The following is a 20270-nucleotide window of genomic DNA, read 5'->3' as shown; positions in this document are numbered from 1 at the left end:
GTCTGGAACTCCTGGGCTCAAGCAGTCTGCCTGCCTCAGCCTCTGAAAGTGCCAGAATTACACTTGTGAGCTACCACACCAGGCTTAAAATTTCTTTTCAAAGCCATTTTTTAATGGGTTGAATTAGGTGAACCCCTTAAGTTTTCTGCCCCCTTTGACATATTACGCATTACATATACATGTATATATGTAAAATTAGAGAGATATACATATATCATAAACAAGTATATACAGTATGTGTATATATTATACATGTATATTTTGATATATTTTGTTTATACATAAATATATACACATATAACATGTGTATATGCACGTATAAGCATATAAATAACATGTATGCATATTTATATACACATATATGTGTGTATATATGTGTACACACACACACATATAAAATCTCCAAAAGCTAGTACTGGTGGGGTACAATATGTAATAAATGAGTGGAATAATACGTTGATTTGGGTCATGCATGAATGATGAGTATTTTTCTTATCTGGCTGTGATTTCACAAATTAAAATATATCTGTAATACAGGGGTTCTTTTGGCCCCCAAGTGAGACATTTTATCTCACCTGGCCATGATCATGTCACACCTCTTCTCAAATCCCCCTACCTTAAAGCCGTCTCAAAGCCATCACGGAGACCGTTCTCCATCTCATTCAGAATAAAATCCAAAGTCCTTACAAGAGATAAGATCAGAGTCCTTATCTGCAGTCTCTGCCCTGCATGCTCTGGCTCTACACTCTCCCTCATCTCTTATATTTTCCCCCTCACTCACCCTGCCTAGCCAGACTGGCCACCTTGTTGTCCCTCAGACACAGTGAGCATACCTCAGGACCTTTGCACTGCCATTTCCTCTACCTCACCTTCTCTTCCCCTAGCTATCTCCAAATCTGGTTTCCCAACTTCATTCACATTCCTGCTTAAATGTTACCTTACCAGAAAGGTCTCCCCTGACCCTCTCTATCCTTTTACTCTGCGCCACTTTTTAAATTAGCAATGGTTATTAACTAAAATATATTTTATGTCTGTTTCCTGACTATAAGATTTATGAGGGCACAGCCCTTACCTGTTATATTCTGTTGAGTGCCTGGTACTTAGTAGACATGCAGAAGATATTTGTTGAATAAATTAACAAATGAATCTAGCTCAGCTCCCTGCTGATGAATCATACCAATAGATTATGGTATCGAATCTAACTATAGTAAAATCTCATGAATTTGAATTAATAGGGGAGAAGGTATAAAAATACTTTTCCAAATATATCTTAAATCCAAATTATTGAAAAATGTTTTAAATAGTAGCAGTGTATGCATCTGGTGCAATTTTAAAATAATTTTACACTGTTGTACCTAAAAATATTGCCTGTAAAATTTTTAATTTTTTTTAGAGACAGGGTCTCACTCTGTCATCCAGGCTGGAGGTGTGACCATAGCTCAGTGCATCCTGAAACTCCTGAGTTCAGGGGATCCTTCACCTTAGCTGGGACTATAGGTAATGCCACCATGCCTGGCTAATTTTAACAAAAAAATTTCATAGAGATGGCAGCCTTCCTGTGTTGCCCAGGCTAATCTCACAGAGATCCTTCCACCTTGGCCTCTCAGAGCTCTGGGATTACAGGCTTGAGCCACCTCGCCCACCCTTTAGAACTTTTTTTTTTGAGACAGAGTCTCACTCTGTTGCCCAGGCTGGAGTGCAGTGGCGCGATCTTGGCTTACTGCAACCTCCACCCCCAGGGCTCAATCAATCCTCCTACCTCAGCCTCCCAAGTAGCTGGGATTACAGGCACCTGCCACCATGCCCAGCTAATATTTGTATTTTTAGTAGAAAAGGGATTTCGCCATATTGGCCAGGCCTGTCTCGAACTTCCCAACCTCAAGTGATCCTCCCACCTTGGACTCCCAAACCACTGAGATTACAGGCATGAGTCACCACGCCCGGCCAGTCTCTAGAACGTTTAAGACCAGAACTCCCATGCTATTTCAACTTCCCACCCACCCACCCACCGACCTACTAAGAACACTGAGGACACATGTCTACATTATAAATGTTTACTCAGTTCCATTTGTATGTTTAAGGCTTATTGTACTTATACTTCAATTAAAATGTGATTTTTAAGACGGCGGCCAATCTGAAGTCGTTGTTTCCTGTCTCCTTATAGGTGTGGCTGTACTAGAAGGTCCCATGTATGCTGTAGGAGGACATGATGGCTGGAGCTATCTGAACACGGTGGAAAGATGGGACCCTCAGGCTCGCCAGTGGAATTTTGTTGCCACTATGTCTACCCCCAGGAGTACAGTAGGTGTGGCAGTACTAAGTGGAAAGTAAGGAAGTACCTAAAGTTCTATTTAAAATGCAGTACACCAAATTTATTAAGCTATATCATTTCTAATTTAAAGATATACATAAATACAGTGATTTGAAGAGACTTTTAAGACAGTGTCTTCTTTTTTTTTTTTTTTTGAGACGGAGTCTCGCTCTGTCGCCCAGGCTGGAGTGCAGTGGCCGGATCTCAGCTCACTGCAAGCTCCGCCTCCCGGGTTCACGCCATTCTCCGGCCTCAGCCTCCCGAGTAGCTGGGACTACAAGCGCCCGCCACCTCGCTCGGCTAGTTTTTTGTATTTCTTAATAGAGACGGGGTTTCACCCTGTTAGCCAGGATGGTCTCGATCTCCTGACCTCGTGATCCGCCCGTCTCGGCCTCCCAAAGTGCTGGGATTACAGGCTTGAGCCACCGCGCCCGGCTACGTTCAATATTAATAAGTTGTACTGTAAAAATCTGGTATATCTATATTAAAATATTTTATTTAATATACTTTAAAAGTATATTATCTGTATTATGTTTAAAAGCATGTGTGGTCTTTTAAAAGTAGTGTAGTCTCTCTCAGTGTTTCTCTAAAAATTCCTTCCATCTTTTCTACTGATTTATCCTGACTTTCACCTCTTTCTTATCTTGGAAAACTGGTGAAAACGAGAATGGATTTATAAAGAGGTGCTCTCTTGCTTCTTGTCTGCTCTGAATAAATAAATATAGGTAGAGCCATCACTAATAGCTCTGTTACTCGGAAAGTAAATGTGTGTCTTTTTTCAGTCCTTTCTTCTTCCATAAAATGAAGCCGTCTGTGGTTGTTAAAGAAAAGTTATTTGTGGGGTACCTTTTGCTCATTTAGAATGCTTTATCATTGTTTCCAGAAAAATAAATGAACCAAGGTTAAAATAGAATTAAAATTATTTATAGAATTTTGTTATTGATTATTATAAGAAAAATGAAAAATTAGTGAAATGTTTTTTATTTTAGGACCTAAGATCTTGTTTCTTCAGGACCCATCAGTTATGTTCTACTTTTTGGTACTTTTTTTAAAGCACTGTTACATGTGATAAGATGGATAAATGGAAATCACTTTTTAGATGTTTTTGATCTCCATGCCCCTGCCCTCATTTATTTTAGCTAAATAAATCACTTCAAAATTCATCACTACATATCTTTCTAAACTCTTTGATAAGAGTCAGCCATTAAATAATCTAGTAAATACAGAGAAAAAGAAAATGAAACAGTATCTTCTCGGCTTTGACCCTTTGGTTTAAACCTTTGGGATTGATTCATTGGATTAATTTTTGTTCAGCAGCATATTTCTTAGCCCTTATTTCTAATAGAGGACAAAACAATAATTGCCTTCTCTGAAACCTGATTTCCGGACCTACAGTAGCTTAGCTTTCTAGGCATAGAAACATCTTACTTTCTTATCTTTTCTTGCCCTCTAATGAGAAATATTTCAATCCTTAACCCACCTAAAGTACAGTTAATTGAATATAATTCAGAGACAACCTAATTAATCATATCAGAAGCTAAGAATCTCTAATCTACTAACTATTAAGAAATTTGATTTTGAAAGTATAGTATATCTAAAGAATCTGGAATAAGAAAATATGCGGTTGGTTGAAAAAAACTAACGACGCATCTTATCATTGCTTTGTGGTTTAGAACAAATCATTTCTCTGTGCCTCAATTTTTTTATTATGTAAAATGAAGAGCTTTGATTTTTGTGGTTTTTGTTATTTTAACTTATTTATTTATTTATTTTGAGAGAGAGTCTCACTTTGTCGCCCAGGCTGGAGTATAGTGACACGATCTCAGCATACTACAGCCTCCTCCACCTCCCAGGTTCAAGCGATTCTCCTGCCTCAGCCTCCCAAGTAGCTAGGACTACAGGTGTGCACCACCACATCCAGCTAATTTTTGTATTTTTGGTAGAGACAGGGTTTCGCCATGTTGACCAGGCTGGTCTCAAACTCCTGACCTCAGGTGATCCACCCACCTTGGCCTCCCAAAGTGATGGGATTACAGGCATGAGCCACTGCGCCTGGCCTATTTTAACTTATTTATAATTTCTTTTTCTTTTCTTTTTTTTTTTGGTGGGGGGTGGTGGGGGAGTAGATAAAGTCTCACTCTATCTCCCAGGCTAGAGGGCAGTGGGCAATCTCAGCTCCTCCTGGGTTCCAGTGATTCTCCTGCCTCAGCCTCCCAAGTATCTGGGATTATAGGTACCCGCCACCATGCCCAGCTAATTTTTGTATTCTTGCCAGGGTTTCACCATGTCAGTCAGGCTGGTCTCGAACTCCTGACCTCAAGTGATCAGCCCACCTTGGCCTCCCAAATCTTAAAATTTTCCTACCATGTTTGACAGAAAGAAACCTTATTTAGACTTCCAGTTGCTCAGGCTACCTTTAAGGCACTGGCTGGCAAATATTTTTAGCAGTTAAATCTCTCTTTCAAATGAAATCTTAAAAATACCTCAATATTTAAAAGGCAAATGGAAGTTCAAGTTTATTTTAAGCTTACTTAAAATGTATCACAAGTTCAAGCTTATATTTACTTATTATAAAAATCTGTGGAGAAGAGTAAGTGCTGAAGAACAGAAGAATAAATTTTAAAGAGCATTCAGCTTATTTCTGTGTCTTGTCTTGATTGTCTAATATGAGGAAAATCTTGATTCACAGATAAGAGGCTGAAATGGTAACAGTTATTTTAACTACTAGAGTAATTTAATTGGAATTTCAGGAAATTCTTCAGTTCAATTGCCCAAACAGTTTGAAAGTAGTAATAAATCTTTTTTCTAAGTTGAATCTCAAACAGTATCTGCCAACTACTTGCATTCCTTTTACTTTTGAGACAGGGTCTAGCTCTGTTGCCCAGGCTGGAGTGCAGTGACACGATCACAGCTCACTGCAGCCTCAACCTCCCTCCCAGGCTCAAGCTATCCTCACACCTCAGCCTCCTGAGTAGCTGGGACTACAGGCATGCACCACCATGCCTGGCTAATTTTTAAAAAATGATTTTTTGTAGAGATGGGATCTCACTGTGCTGCCCGGGTTGGTCTCAAATACCTGGGCCCAAGTAATTCTTCCCATCTTGGCCTCCCAATGTGCTGGGATTACAGGTGTGAGCCACCATGCCCAGCCTACTTGCATTCTTGATCATAATTTTAAAAGTCAGGCAAGACCTAAATCTTACTATTAAGTATATATAGGTAGTACAATACTTTCACAAGTTGACATAATATTTCTCTTTTTATTATAATAGACACTATCATGGGGAAGAGAGATGAGTTCTGAGTCTTACATGACATTTAATTGAGCAAGGTGATATTTTTGAAAATTAAAAATAATTTTTAAAATTTGAAATTCAAATGAACCATTTTTTAGACTCCCTCAATTTCTTCATAGAATCCTATTCTTAGAACACAGTTTGAAAATCATTGCTTGAGATAATGATTATTTAGGAAGTGTTACCAATTGATTTTAACCCTTAATATTAGCTGAATATAAACACTGTTTGTACACTTAAGATCTCCTGTAAGTGCTATTTTCTACAAGAACACAGAGACAATTAATTTTTCTCTGTAAATGTTTACACCATGATTATCATGTACTAGGCAGTGTTCAAAGTACTTTAAATTTAATTATCAAGAATCCTATGAGGCAGGGTTTATAGATGATGAAATTTAGATGGAGGTTAAATAACTTGTCCATAGTCACAACTAGTAAGTGGTAGAACCAGAATTGTCTGGTTCCAGAGTTCATGCTCTTAATCATTGTACTGTACCATTCTTTACAATTAAGACCCACGAGTCCACTGTTCAAGAGGGTAAGAGGCTTTAAAGCCTATTGTGTGTGGGCATGTGTGGGTGTGCACACATGTGCACACACATATGCATGTGTGAATTATTTTAAATTACTGATCCTCCCTAATTGTTGAAGGCTTCTTATGTTCTGTGATCCATATTTAGATAACTCTTCTACCAAGTATTAGTTGAAGATAAGAATAATATTAAGAACTAGAACATAAACAAGTTACTAATAGATAAAAGTTTTTAACAGATAAAAGAAGTTTTAAGATAAATATTAATAGATGTTTCAAATAAATTTCAATTTCCATACTATTAATATAGTTTAAGTTTAGAACAAGATATTGCTACAACCATATGTTGCTGTTTAAGATATGGTCATCTTATTATTTAAGAAACAGTTTCAGTGACATAGTGGCATACCTTAATTAGGAAATCTGTGGTTAAATATGTAGATTTACCTAAATATAAATACCTAGAGTTTTAATTGGCAGAAATTTGGGATAATTAAAATATTATTTCTTGAGAAATGATAAAAACAGTTAAGTATCAACTAACATTTGTAAATTCAAAATGTATAATGTTTTTGATGAGCAACAAAGTAAATTTACTCCTTTAAAAAACTAGTAGAAAAAATATTTATAGAGAGCTTCCCAAATGAATAGTAAATACAACAAGATTTTTGTTTGGGCCAGGCGCGGTGGCTCAAGCCTGTAATCCCAGCACTTTGGGAGGCCGAGACGGGCGGATCACGAGGTCAGGAGATCGAGACCATCCTGGCTAACACCGTGAAACCCCGTCTCTACTAAAAATACAAAAAACTAGCCGGGCGAGGTGGCGGGCGCCTGTAGTCCCAGCTACTTGGGAGGCTGAGGCAGAAGAATGGCGTAAACCCGGGAGGCGGAGCTTGCAGTGAGCTGAGATCCGGCCACTGCACTCCAGCCCGGGCTACCGAGCAAGACTCCGCCTCAAAAAAAAAAAAAAAATATTTAAAATATTTTACAAACGTTTTAGGTTCAGAGTAAAAGACTATTTCAAATTAGTGCAGTGTATTGATTGATAATGAATTTAAATTGATCTACTAGATAACATTTAGGTCGTTCACGTGATAACCTATATCCTTTTCTGCAGTAATTTAAATTAATGAAGGATCATTGTTCATATGTAACAAATGTTACTTTTTATGCCATTGTTTCAAGCTATATTTTTATTCTCCTATTTCACTATTACAAGTACATTCTACATGACTGTGTTGACTGTCCAACTGTTTGTTCATTAATAAAACTATGTGTCCCGATTCTGCTTCTTACTGGGTGACCCTGTGCACGTCTCTTACTCTCCGTGAACCCTTGTTTCTTTACCTGTGAAACAGGGATTCAAACAGTTTCTTATATCACTGTGATGATTAAATTAGTACATATAAAGTCCCTAACCTATGGTAGGTGCTCAGAGAAGGTTAGTTTCCTTCCTTGATAATAAAGTCTTAACTATTAAAAAAAAATAAGCCATGGTATATTTATACACCATATTTTGTCTATTCTAAGACACACATTTTAACACCTCCAGAATTTCAGTGCATATTACAATCAATGGTGACTTGTCAAAGAGATGGCAGTGGTGAAATAGTTGTCAGTGCCTTCATGTGCAGTTTGTTTTCCTTTTCATGTTTATACAGAGTGATATAAGATACTTACATGTGTCATTTCAAACATAGCATATCTTCTTTAATGACACACACATTGACAGTGTGTTTTGTAACTGATGGCACCTTAAATTCAATGAAATAACATAAGAAGAGCCACTTTGTTCTAAGCATAATGGCACAATGTCTTATTTATCATTTCATTTATTCTTTTTACAGACTTTATGCAGTTGGTGGTCGTGATGGAAGCTCTTGTCTCAAATCAGTAGAATGTTTTGATCCTCATACTAATAAGTGGACACTGTGTGCACAGATGTCAAAAAGGAGAGGTGGCGTAGGAGTGACGACCTGGAACGGACTGCTGTATGCTATAGGGGGGCACGACGCTCCCGCATGCAACATGACTTCCAGACTCTCAGACTGTGTGGAGAGGTAATTTCCTGCAAAGAAAAACTAGGAACAAGAAAAAAATATATATGTCTCTGATACTTATGTCTATTTGGAGAACATGTTGGAGAACTGGAAGGGAAAGTCAGCATTCAAAAATGCAAAGCAACTTCACTTTATAACAGCCTGCTCTCACAGGAACTGATACTTCCAGAAAAATAAGTTTGTGTTGAGCATGCACTACACGCAAGGCAATTTTACTTTATATGGGATATTGGACCTAATAAGAAGAGGAGCTTGATGAATTTTATGCAGAATGACTTAAGGGCTGTAGGCTAAATAAAAAGCGAAAAGATAGGGACATTTCTGTGTGTTTTGATATAAAATAAAAAACTAATAATAAGGCTTACAAACTTAAGTCATCTCAACTGGCCTGGCAAAACTCAAGTGTGGTGCCAGGTAGAGAGCCGAAGAGCAGTGGGAGATTTGGATGGTAGGTCAGGTTCCCATTTCTTATGTTTAGTCTAGTACAAGGAATAGCGAGAATTGAATGGATTTAGGCGGTACAATCAATAGGAGTTTGTCTGAACACTCCAAAGCAGAAAGAAATACTGTTCATACAGGAAACTGAAAGGTAGCCATTGTGGCTGGAGAGCAAAGAGTGATGGGGAGGGAATGGCAGGAAAGGAGGCGGAGTGGGCAGGGTGGGTGCAGATCATCTAGACTCCTTGAGGCATTGTTAAGGGTTTTGGATTATAAAGAAAAATAGGAAGTTAATGAGCGCCCATGTGTGACAGAGAGTGTGTGTGTGTTTGTGTGTGTGTATGTCTGTTGGACGTGATCAGATTTTTTTTAAAGATTAGTTTGATTTATTTAAGTTGTACATGACCAAGTGACCATAAGAAGGATAAAAAATAAAGTCAAAGTTTGTTGATGATAATGAGCACTCTCTTAGTCTGTTTCCCATTGCTATAACAGAATACCCAGGACTGAGTAATTTATAAAGAAAAGAGGTTTCTTTAGCCCACAGTTCTTCAGGCTGGGAAGTTCAAGATTGGGAGGCTGCATCTGATAGGTTCTGGCGAGGGCCTTGTGCTGTGTGATAACATGTTGGAGAATTGGAAGAGAAAGTCGGCATTCAAAAATGCAAAGCAACTTCACTTTATAACAACCTGCTCTTACAGGAACTAATGCATTCACACAAGAACTAACCAAGGAGAAAAACATTAATCCATCTTATCAACCTAATCACCTCTTAAAGGCCCCACCTCCCAACACTATTACATTGGCAATTAAATTTCAACATGAGTTTTGGGGAGGATGAGCCACATCCAAACGATAACAAGTGCTTTCTGTATTGGTGTTGTTTGAGAAAGCGGGAAAGTTACAACTGCATTTCACTTATATTGGGGGGAAAACAATTCAGACCTATGCTCGTTTCATGTTGTAATCCAGGAAAGGAATGTGGAAGTGTTTATATACTTTGCCCCATGAATTATGGGCTTGCTGTTGTACTACACTCAGTGGAAAGCTGTTCATTGATACAACAGATTTAGGAGCAACATCAGTCATCCTAGCATGATGTATCTGCTCTTAGCTATACAACTGTGGGCAATTCTAGTTAAGATACCTCATGAAAGGAGCAAGAAAGCCCAAAACCGGACAGCTACAATGATTGAGGCTGTGAGCCATCTTACATAGAGCTTAATGCATTGATTTCCCCAAATTTTCAGTAGGTAATCTAAGGTCTGAAAGCAGTTTTCAGTACTGACCCTAGCTCCTTTTAAGTGTTATACATCTGTTAAGTGGATCTGTTAATATAATACTGTAAGTTAAAGTTGTCAGAAAAATATTGGTATTTTTCTCAAAAATATGTTCAAATGTATTTGATTTACATAGTAGATAATAAGTCAGAAGATAGACTTGAAGAACAAAACTGTTTTTACATAAATATTTTAAGAATAATGTCAGCTCTGGTTCTAAAATTTTCTTTCAGATATGATCCCAAAACAGACATGTGGACTGCAGTAGCATCCATGAGCATCAGCAGAGATGCAGTGGGGGTCTGTTTACTTGGCGATAAGTTATATGCTGTTGGGGGGTATGATGGACAAGCATACCTTAATACCGTGGAGGCTTATGATCCCCAGACAAATGAGTGGACCCAGGTACGGCACTTCATGTTTCATTATTACACTGACTCTCTTTATTAAAACAATTCTTATGGTAAAACAGATCCCCTCAATCTTGTCCAATACTGAAATATATGGCATAAATATGACAATCACCTCTTGATTAAAGATGAGAAAAAGAGGCAATGTTTAATTTTATCACATAATTAAAATCCAGAATTACCTTTGAGATGTAAGTTAATACTCAGAGAAATTATAATTATCTGCTACCACTTGCATGATGAGGTATTCTAACCTGATTAAAGCCGATAGGACTACACGCAGGCTGTAACAATGGGAGGGGAGACTGGAAAATAAAAACAAGGATAGTAGTCAGAAAACTATGAACAACTTGCCCATGCATGAGCAGTGATTTTTAAATACTCAACCCATTGATATTTGGGGGCAGATTAAAGTCCTGATAACCTAATGAAGATGGCAACCCTAAATTACACTAAGTAAGAAACCTGATCTGGCAATCTTACTAACAGAAAGAATTTCACCCTTGTGTATTTCTGGGAGGGTCTAGCACTTCTAAGAATGATCTTTTGAGATCTTTGCTTCCGTCATCACCAAGAACAGAATCAGGAATTTGTGCTTATGACACCGAATTCAGTACTTGGTACATAAAAGACAATAAATGTTTAGCTGAGCCAAGATTGTATTGTATACAAGGAGCAATGGTAAGTATTGTCAAGAAAACAAAGCTTCTGTGAAGCCCCACGGTCATGTAACCTAAGGTCTTGGGTAGGTAAGATCTACATGTGCAAGGGGAGAATGCACCACACAAGGCAGTGGGTATTTAGTGTCCCGTGGTACAGGCGCCAAGTGATACAGGAGATAAGAGAAAAAAGAAAGTGGTTATGGGGAAAGCTTTAGTGAGAAAGAAGTGGGATTTAAACTAAGCCTAGTGAATTGATCCAATTCAAAAAGATTGGAAAGAAGAAACTGTGAGAAAATGTGAAAGAAATGTCACCAAAGCAGAATTATGTAAGACATATTGAAGTATGACTGGTTATAAGGATCTATGCTTGAGAGGAGGAGGAGTGCTTACTGGAGAAGATTGGGGTCAGAATGGAGATCTGTGAGACCAAGGTGGGAGGATCACTTGAGGCCAGGAATTCCAAACCAGCATGGGTGACAAAGTGAGATGCTATCTCTACAAAAATTTGTGGGTTTTTTGTCTTGTTTTGTTTGGTTTTTCAGATGGAGTCTTGCTCTTGTCGCCCAGGCTGGAGTGTAATGGCACGATCTCAGCTCACTGTAACCTCCACCTCCCGTGTTCAAGTGATTCTCCTGCCTCAGCCTCCCGAGTAGCTGGGATTATAGGTGCCCACCACCACACCCGGCTAATTTTTGTATTTTTAGTAGAGACAGGGTTTTGTCATGTAGGCCAGGCTGGTCTCAAACTCCTGACCTCGTGATCCACCTGCTTCGGCCTCTCAAAGTGCTGGGATTACAGGCATGAGCCACCATGCCCAGCCCAAAAAATTTTGAAAAATTAGCAAGGTGTGGTGGCACGTACCTGTAGTCCCATCTACCTTGGGAGGCTGAGGCGGAGGATTGCATGAGCCCAGGAGTTGAGGCTGAAGTGAACCATGATCATGACACTGCACTCCAGCCTGGACAACAGAGCAAGACTCTGTCTCTTAAAAATAAATAATCATTTAATAATAATTTTTTTAAAGAATGGGGATGTGTGAAGGCCAAGCTAAAGAGTTTGGTAACAAGAATCCAGCAGAAACTTTCAACCAAGTGAATGATGCAGTTGGGGTCACATAGGTTGGGTTAGGGGCAGGGGAAGTGAGGGCTGGATAAAAGGAAAAATATTTAGAGGATTGCTTCAGTTGCAAGGCTTGAAGCATTCAATGTAGATGGATTCAAGAGATATTGCGAAGTCTTGTTGATCTTTCTTTATATACACACACTTGCTGGGTTGAATTGGGAGGTGTGGTCTCCGAAGAAAACAGAAAAGGAATGATGAGAGAAGTTCTCAGAAGACAATGGAATAGAGCATCTAAACGGAGGAGTAGGAGTTTCAACAGTATAAGAAAGAATGAAGATTTGTCATTTGTAAAGTTATGGGATTCTCTGAGAATCTGATAGAAGCAGAAGCCAGTACACAGTTTCAAAAGTAAACAGAAGAGGCCAGGCACACAGTGGCTCACACCTGTAATCCCAACACCTTGGGAGGCCGAGGTGGGCGGATCTTTTGAGGCCAGAGTTCAAGACCAGCCTGGCCGACATGGTGAAACCCGTTTCTACTAAAAATACAAAAATTAGTGCTCCTGTAGTCCCAGCTGAGGCACAAGGCTGAGGCACAAGAATCAGTTGAACTCAGGAGGTGGAGGTTGCAGTGAGCCAAGATCGTGCCACTGCACTCCAGCCTGGGTGACAGAGCGAGACTCTGTCTAAAAAAAAAAAAAAAAAAAAAAAAGTAAACAGAAGAATAGGGTGTAGGAGCTAGAGAGGCATGCAGTTTTTAAATGATGATGATAGAAAGTGATTATTTATTCAGCACATCTTACAGACCAGGCTCTGTTTAAGCACTGTAAAGAATTTAATCTTCAACAACCCTATAAGGTTGAGTTCTGGTATTTTCCCACTGTACAGGATGAGGAATATGACACAAAGGTTAAACAGCTAACCCAAGGCCACATAGCAAATAAATGGTAGAGTTAGAATTTGAGCCAAGGATTTTTTTTTCCACAATAGAGATGACAAGAGGGTAGAGAAAGATTCTAGATACTAGAAAGAAAGAAAGCAAAACTTGAAGGGCACCTTTCTGAGAAAAGGGCAGGAAACAGAACTAGGAGCAAAGACTGGGGGGCAGGCGCAGTGGCTCATGCCTGTAATCCCAGGACTTCAGGAGGCCAAGGCGGGTGGGTCACCTGAGGTCAGGAGTTCAAGACCAGCTTGGCCAACATAGTGAAACCCCATCTCTACTAAAAATACAAAAATTAGCTGGGTGTGGTAATGTGCACCTGTAATCCCAGCTTCTTGGGAGGCTGAGGCAGGAGAATCGCTTGTACCTGGGAGGTGGAAGTTGCAGTAAGCCAAGATCACACCATTGCACTCCAGCCTGGGCGACGAGAGCAAAAACTCCCTCTCAAAAAAAAAAGCAGACTGGTCACCCTCAGACTAGAAGAAAGATCTTACCCTCCAAGGCTTGGGAAAAGATGAGAATTTGAGTGTAGTGTGAAGAAAAAGATAGAAAAACAGGACTTAGATTGTGTGGGCTTTATTCTGTTTCTTAAGTGAGATCACTTGATGGAGGGAGGAAGGGATAAGATTGAGAGCTACAAGATTTCATTGGAAATTAGATGATTACCTAGTATCAGCTTCCCACTATGGCAAAAACAGTTGTGAATGACACCCAAGGAGCTCAGAAAGATAAGAATCTTTTTCTGACATGTATTTAAGCCCTAAGTCCAGTTATATACATGATTTAAGCCCTATCAGCCAGTTATTTGAGACTTGTTATTATTTATAATTAATACTTTATGCTAAATAATCCCATGTCAAAATTTATCATCAGTGTCCACATAGCTATTTTTCTTGTAAGCCACCTCTATTACTATGTTAAAGCACCTAAAAATGTGAACTCATTTTCATAGTATCTGAAAAATGTAAGTTTTCCTGGGCCAGGCATGGTGGCTCACCCCTGTAATTCCAGCACTTTGGGAGGCCGAAGCGGATGGTTTGCCTGATTTCAGGAGTTCGAGACCAGCCATGGGCAACATGGTAAAACCCTGTCTCTACTAAAATACAAAAAATTAGCCAGGTATGGTGGCATGTGCCAATAGTCCCACCTACTCAGGAGGCTGCGGGACGAGAATTGCTTGAACCTGGGAGGTGGAGGTTGCAGTGAGCTGAGATGGCACCATTGCACTCCCGCCTGGGTGACAGAGCAAGACTCCGTCTCAAAAACAAGCCAAATAAACAAAAAAATTTTGAAATTTTCCTTTCAGTGTTCTGACAGATGGACATTTGTATAGGCACTAAAACAAGATGACAAAGTCCTAAGCCACTACCCCCTCACTACCAGCCTTACCTCAAAGCAAGAGGTGATTGTATTGTATTGATTGATTGTATTGATTGATTGATTGATTGTGATTGTATTGTATACAAATTCTCTAAGCTACACTTTCTAGCTGGTTGTCATGACAGTGTCAACTATTCACAGTGTAGAGACTAAATGTCTTGGGTGATTTGAGAAGAGCTACTAATTACAAACTGACATTTTGATATAAATGATTTTTGAGGTCAGTTTGATAATGCTATAAATAGATACGGTTTTAAAATTGGTTATTTGATTGTTCCAAGAGACTTACAGTGATCAAAACAACTGATTCAGATGGAAAACTGCTAAGTATTCTCTTATAACTGAAATCTGACCTGTTCTTAAAATCTACTCATTGGTCTATGGGGTCAAACTGATTAGGAAGTCATTTTGGCATTTGACAAAAATACTTTAGTATATACCCTAACATATATAAGTACAAAGCAAACCTTCCTAGTACTTTTCATTACTCACCCCCCCAATCCATGTTAACATTTTAACTCTCCTGGGTCAAATGCATAGATTCTTATTGCATTCAGAGTAATTCTTCAAAAACTATTTTTGTTCACACTTTTATTTCCACTATAAATTACCCAGTGTCTAGAGTTCCTATTGTTTAAAAAAGAGGTGAAAGATTTAAGAATTGTTCTTTATCCATAAATTTAGATTGTATTCCTTCCTAGCAACCCTCCCCCGACTTCTATCTCACTGTAACAGAGCTCATTCACTGAGTTTGTTTCCACTCCTAGGGGAGTTGGATGGGTAGCATTTATTATTTATTTAGTCTGCTAAAAAGTAGTAGAATGGGTTTAGACTTTTCAGCCGTGCACATAGAAGGTAGTCAAAAAATGTGAGGTTACGAGTTCTTCTAGAATAAGCAGATCCCCAGGCATTCAGAGTATTTTGTGTGCTATCTCTGAGACAGCATGGCTGTTAGAGGACCTCTCTAGATAAAACTTGATCTTTCCTCCATATTGGTCACAGTGTTACTGTAAGTGTTCAGCATTTCTTCATATCCATACTGTGCATCATTTTGGCTAAAACAGAGTGTTTCATGTAGATTAATTCTTGAGCTGTTTTTAAAAATCACCTTTAAAGAAGAGTGAATGCTACACAATCAATGATATACCCAGAACAACTTAGGCTGTGAAGCTTTGCCATGGAGAGTGGTTCTTGGGAAGAGGACCAGGCCAGAAACAGCACTGACACAGCAGAGGCCAGGGCGGCAACCCTTTGCCAACAAGTACAGGCTGCTTCAATATTTCACCAACTGGTATAGTAGAGTCGACATTTTAACCTACAAATCCAATACATATCTCTTTTTCTTTTTCAGGTTGCTCCACTTTGCCTAGGAAGAGCTGGAGCTTGTGTTGTGACTGTAAAATTATAATTTAGTGCTCTGTTTTCTACATGAAGACACCGTCTTCCTTTATTAATTTAGTATAATTATTCTATCAATGGATACATTTTTAGTAAACGTGCATTGTCACAATCCTGGGCACAAAGTGCCTGATCTCAAAGTGAAGATAGTAAAACAAAGGAGGAAGCAGTGGATGGACCAGGATTAATTCCTTTCATTTCTTAGTAAATTAAAACATGCAGCTGGTGGATTGTGAACACACATTCCTGATGTAATATGTGAGGACAAATGCACTGCCCTGGAACATAACCCAGTGCTAACTGGGGGTTTCACTTAATTCAGTCAAGCACATCTTACTCACATCCAGATTTATTTTCCTACAGTGCAGACACACCAGATGAAACTTTAAAATGCTACTTTTTGTAAGCTTATCATACATGAGTTGCAGTAATTTGTTTGCTTGTTTAACCACAACCACTATTTTAATGATACACTAAAGATAACACTATTTAGTTTTTTCAGAAACATCTGCATTATATGTGTGTTGGTTGTGGATTTTGTTTCTAAAATTGGCTTAGTCCAATAAATAAAGAAAAGCATTAAGGACTTAAAGCAACAATAACCAAATAAAAACTTGATAGGATCTTTGAAGTCTATTTAAATATTCATTCCATTACATCTAGACTCACCAAGAACTACATGTTATGATGTTAAGTTGAAGTTGAAACATGATGTTTTGCATTAAATTTAAGATATGCAAATTTATGTAGAGAAAATAAATGTTATATACCCTATAATGTTCTTTCACCTAATTAGTATTTAATTATATGGATTTGTTTTATATTATAAAAGATGCTTTGATTTTGTCTTTTGATATTGACAAAATTTTTTGGATATCCTTATGTTCTCAAGTCTGTATCTGCCTCCCCTGCCTTATTTCTTATGTTTTGCCACAGTTAACCCATTGTGCTTCTTTGTAATCAAAGTTTGTGGGGGAATGGGCTTATTGAATGTCTAAAAACTAAGTTTAAAGTGTTTGTTACCCTAAGTTTTTTACATTTGTAAACTCTAATTACATATGTGAATGTTATTACTCTCAGTGAATTGTTATTGTTTGCAAAAATGCACTGGGCAGTAGCATTTTGTGATAAATCCTACAAGATATAAGTCATTGAGATGTCTAAGATGCTTTTTATTTTAACCCCAATTAGTAACCACCTCATGGAAAATAATATTTGCTAATATTGTTTATTGTGAACTAAGAATCAAAGTTTTTGTATGCATCAATGCACTTAATCCTCACAACAACCTTATGAGGTAGTTCTATTACCTTTTTATAGCTAAGGAGATTGGGGTACAGAGAAGTTAGCCCCAAGGTTATATACCACAAGTAAGTGGCAGAGCAGGGATTCATACAAAGGCCATCTCACTCAGCAGTCTTCACTCTTACTATTCCTACCACTAGGGAGAAAAAGAAAGATTTCGGCTGGGCGCAGTGGCTAACGCCTGTAATCCCAGCACTTTGGGAGGCCGAGGCAGGTGGATCATGAAGTCAGGAGATCGAGACCGTCCTGGCCAACACGGTGAAACCCCGTCTCAAAAAAAAAAAAAAAAAAAAAAATCATGAACCCGGGAGGCGGAGCTTGTGATGAGCCAAGACCGCGCCACTGCACTCCATCCAGCCTGGATGACAGAGCAAGACTCCGTCTCAAAAAAAAAAAAAATTTCATTTTATGTGAGGAATTATTTATTTTAATTGTTTAAATCTCTTATGGAATTTTACAGATTTTGCTTTAGAAAAGTAGATGCAATATAATATATTTCAAGTTTTATACATATTAGATGAATTGCATGGTATTTTAGGCAACTTAACTATAAACAAATTTATTCATAAAAACAAGCATTGTTGCCAACAATTTAGATGACCTAGATTAAAAAACACACCAATTGACAAAACAGGCTCAAAAGGAAATAAAAATTCCGAACAGCCCTATAACAAGTAAAGAGATTGAACCACTACTCAAAAATCTCCCAGCAAAGAAAGTCCAGGACTAAATGAGTTTACTGGCAAACTATGCCAAACATATGAAGAAGAATTAACACTAATCCTTCTCGAACTCTTCCAAACAATGGAATAGAAAGGAGCACCCTGTGACCCATTCTCCAAGGCCAGCATTACCTTAACACCAAAGCCAAAGACTTCACAGGGAAACTACAGACCAATATCCCTCATGAATATAGATGCAAAAAAACTTCAAAATACTAACAGGCCAAATCTAGTAGCTTATTAAAATGATCATACAGCATGACCAAGCAAGATTTATCAAAGAAGTGCAGGGAACATGGTTCTACACACAAATGTCAATCGATGTAATATACCATATTAATAGAATGAAGGGAAAAAACAGCATAATCACCTCAGTTGATAAGAAAAAGCATCTGACAAAATCCAACACTCTTTCATGGTAAAAACACTCTGCAAACTAGGAAGAAAAGGGAACTTTCTTAATCTGACAAAGACATTCATAAAAACCCACAGCTAACAACATAATAGCAAAACATTGAAAATTTTTCCCCTAATATCATGAAAATTCCTGGTTTCCCCACTGCTATTCAGCATTATACTAGAAGGTCTAGCCAGAGCAATTAGGCAAGAAAAAGAAATAAAATGAATCCCAAATAGGAAGAAGTAAAACTACATTTGCAGAAAACATGGTCCTATGTACTAAAAATCCTAAAGAATCCACACAATGATTCCAGCTGATTTTAAAAATTCAGCAATGTTGCAGGTTGCAAGATCAACACACAAAAGTCTAAGAAAAACCTGAGAGAAAATTAAAACCATTTATAATAACATGAAAAAGAATAAAATACGAATAAATTTGACCAAGAAAGTGCAAGACTTGGACACTGAAAAGTACAAAACGTTGCTGAAAGAAATTAAGACCTAAATAAATGGAAGATATCCTGTGCTGGCAGGTTGGAAGACCTAACATTGTTAAGATGGCATTACTCCCAAAATTAGTCTATAGATTTAATAAAATCCCCATTAAAATTCCAGTGACCCTTTTACAGAAACAGAAAAGCTGACCCTAAAATTTTTACAGGATTGCAAGTTACTGAAGGCACTCAAGTTTGTTCAAAACAATCTTGAACAAGAATAAAGGTGAAGGACTCGCATTTTCCAGTTTCAAAATTTACTGCAAAGCTACTTCAATCAAAACAGTGTTGTGTTGGTATAAAAATATATAAAGCAATAGAGTAGAATGGAAAGTCCGGAAATAAATTACGTCAATACACTATGGTCAATTGATGTTTTTGACAAGGGTTCCAAGACCACTCAATGAAGAAAGAACAGTGTCTTCAACTAATAGTGCTAAGACAAGTGAATATTCACATGCAAAAGAATGAAGCTGTACCCGTACTTCATACCATATATAAAAATTAATTCAAAATAGATCAAAGACCTAAATGTAAGAGCTAAAACCATAAAACTTTGAGAAGAAAATATAGGAATAAGTCTTCATGACCTTGGATTTGGCCATGATTTCTTAGATATGGCACGAAAAGCACAAGCAACAACAGCAAAAAAAAAAAAAAAAAAATTGGGCTTTGTCAAAATTAAAAGCTTCTATATATTAAGGGACACTATGAAGAAAGTGAAAAGACAACCCACAGAATGGGAAAAAAATCTTTGTAAATCTTAAATATCTGCTAAGGAACTAGTATCTAGAATATATAAGGAACTCCTATGCTCAACAAAAAGACAACCCAATTTTAAAGGGGCAAAGAACTTAAATAGACATTTCTCTAATGAAGATACACAAATTGCCGACAAGCACATGGAAAGATGCTTAATGTCATCAGTCATTATGCAGATCAACACCACAGGAAGATACCACTTCACACCTATTAGAGTGACGATAACTTTTAAAAAAGAAAATAGACCTAGGATCTAAACCCATAGGTAAAAAATAAATAATAGAGAAAATAAGGGTTAGAGAGGATGTGGAGAAATTGAAAACCTTCATTCATTATTGGTGGGAATGTTAAATGGTGTAGCCACTGTGGAAAACAGTTTGGCAGTTCCTCAATAAGTTAAAGAATTACCATATGACCCAGCAAGTCCAGTCCTGGACATATACTGAAAAGAACTGAAACAGGTGTTCAAGAAAAACTTTCACACAAACATGCTTCGCAGCACCAATCACAGTAGCCAAAAAAGTGGAAACAACCCAAATGGCCATCAGCTGATGAATGAATAAACAAACTGTGGTATCTACACATGGCAAAATGGAATATTGAGCCATAAAGAGAAATGAGGTACTGATACATGCTAAAACATGGATGAGCCTTGAGCACATTTTGCCAAGTGAAAGAAGGCAGACACAAAAGGCAATGTATCACGTGAGTGCATTTATATGAATATCCAAAATAGGCAAATCCATGGAGACAGAAAGCAGATAAATGGTTGTAAGAGGCTGAGAGAAAGGAGGAGTGGGGAGTGATTGCTAAAAAGG

The 20270-nt window shown here is 38.0% G+C and overlaps 1 protein-coding gene and 1 long non-coding RNA gene across 9 annotated transcripts in view; one reads left to right on the top strand and one right to left on the bottom strand.

Moving 5' to 3' along the window:
- Positions 1–16921, top strand: part of KLHL5 (kelch like family member 5) — a 78800-nt gene extending 61879 nt beyond the window's left edge. For 4 of the 6 annotated variants that reach the window (XM_021938370.1, XM_021938368.2, XM_021938367.2 and 1 more), the window contains 4 exons: positions 2165–2327; positions 7989–8201; positions 10153–10324; positions 13945–14064. In XM_021938370.1, the coding sequence (XP_021794062.1) occupies positions 2165–2327; positions 7989–8201; positions 10153–10324; positions 13945–14037 (641 nt within the window). In that variant the 3' untranslated portion in view covers positions 14038–14064. Of the gene's footprint in view, positions 1–2164; positions 2328–7988; positions 8202–10152; positions 10325–13944; positions 14065–14298 lie in introns of those variants that run through there. The other 2 variants (XM_031664654.1, XM_017958640.3) reach the window with 2 other exon arrangements.
- LOC108585885 overlaps positions 1–20270 on the bottom strand; it is a 65715-nt gene that overhangs the window by 38265 nt on the left and 7180 nt on the right. The window contains exon 3 of one of the 3 annotated variants that reach the window (XR_004182810.1): positions 10324–10634. The exons of the other annotated variants lie outside the window; for them this stretch is intronic. This is a non-coding gene — a long non-coding RNA (uncharacterized LOC108585885). Of the gene's footprint in view, positions 1–10323; positions 10635–20270 lie in introns of those variants that run through there. 3 annotated transcript variants of the gene reach the window in all.

Source organism: Papio anubis, chromosome 3, assembly GCF_008728515.1.
Source record: "Papio anubis isolate 15944 chromosome 3, Panubis1.0, whole genome shotgun sequence".
In the NCBI taxonomy this organism is placed as follows: domain Eukaryota; kingdom Metazoa; phylum Chordata; class Mammalia; order Primates; family Cercopithecidae; genus Papio; species Papio anubis.
The sequence above is the reverse complement of the archived record's forward strand: the minus strand, read 5'-3'. Positions and strand labels throughout refer to the sequence as shown.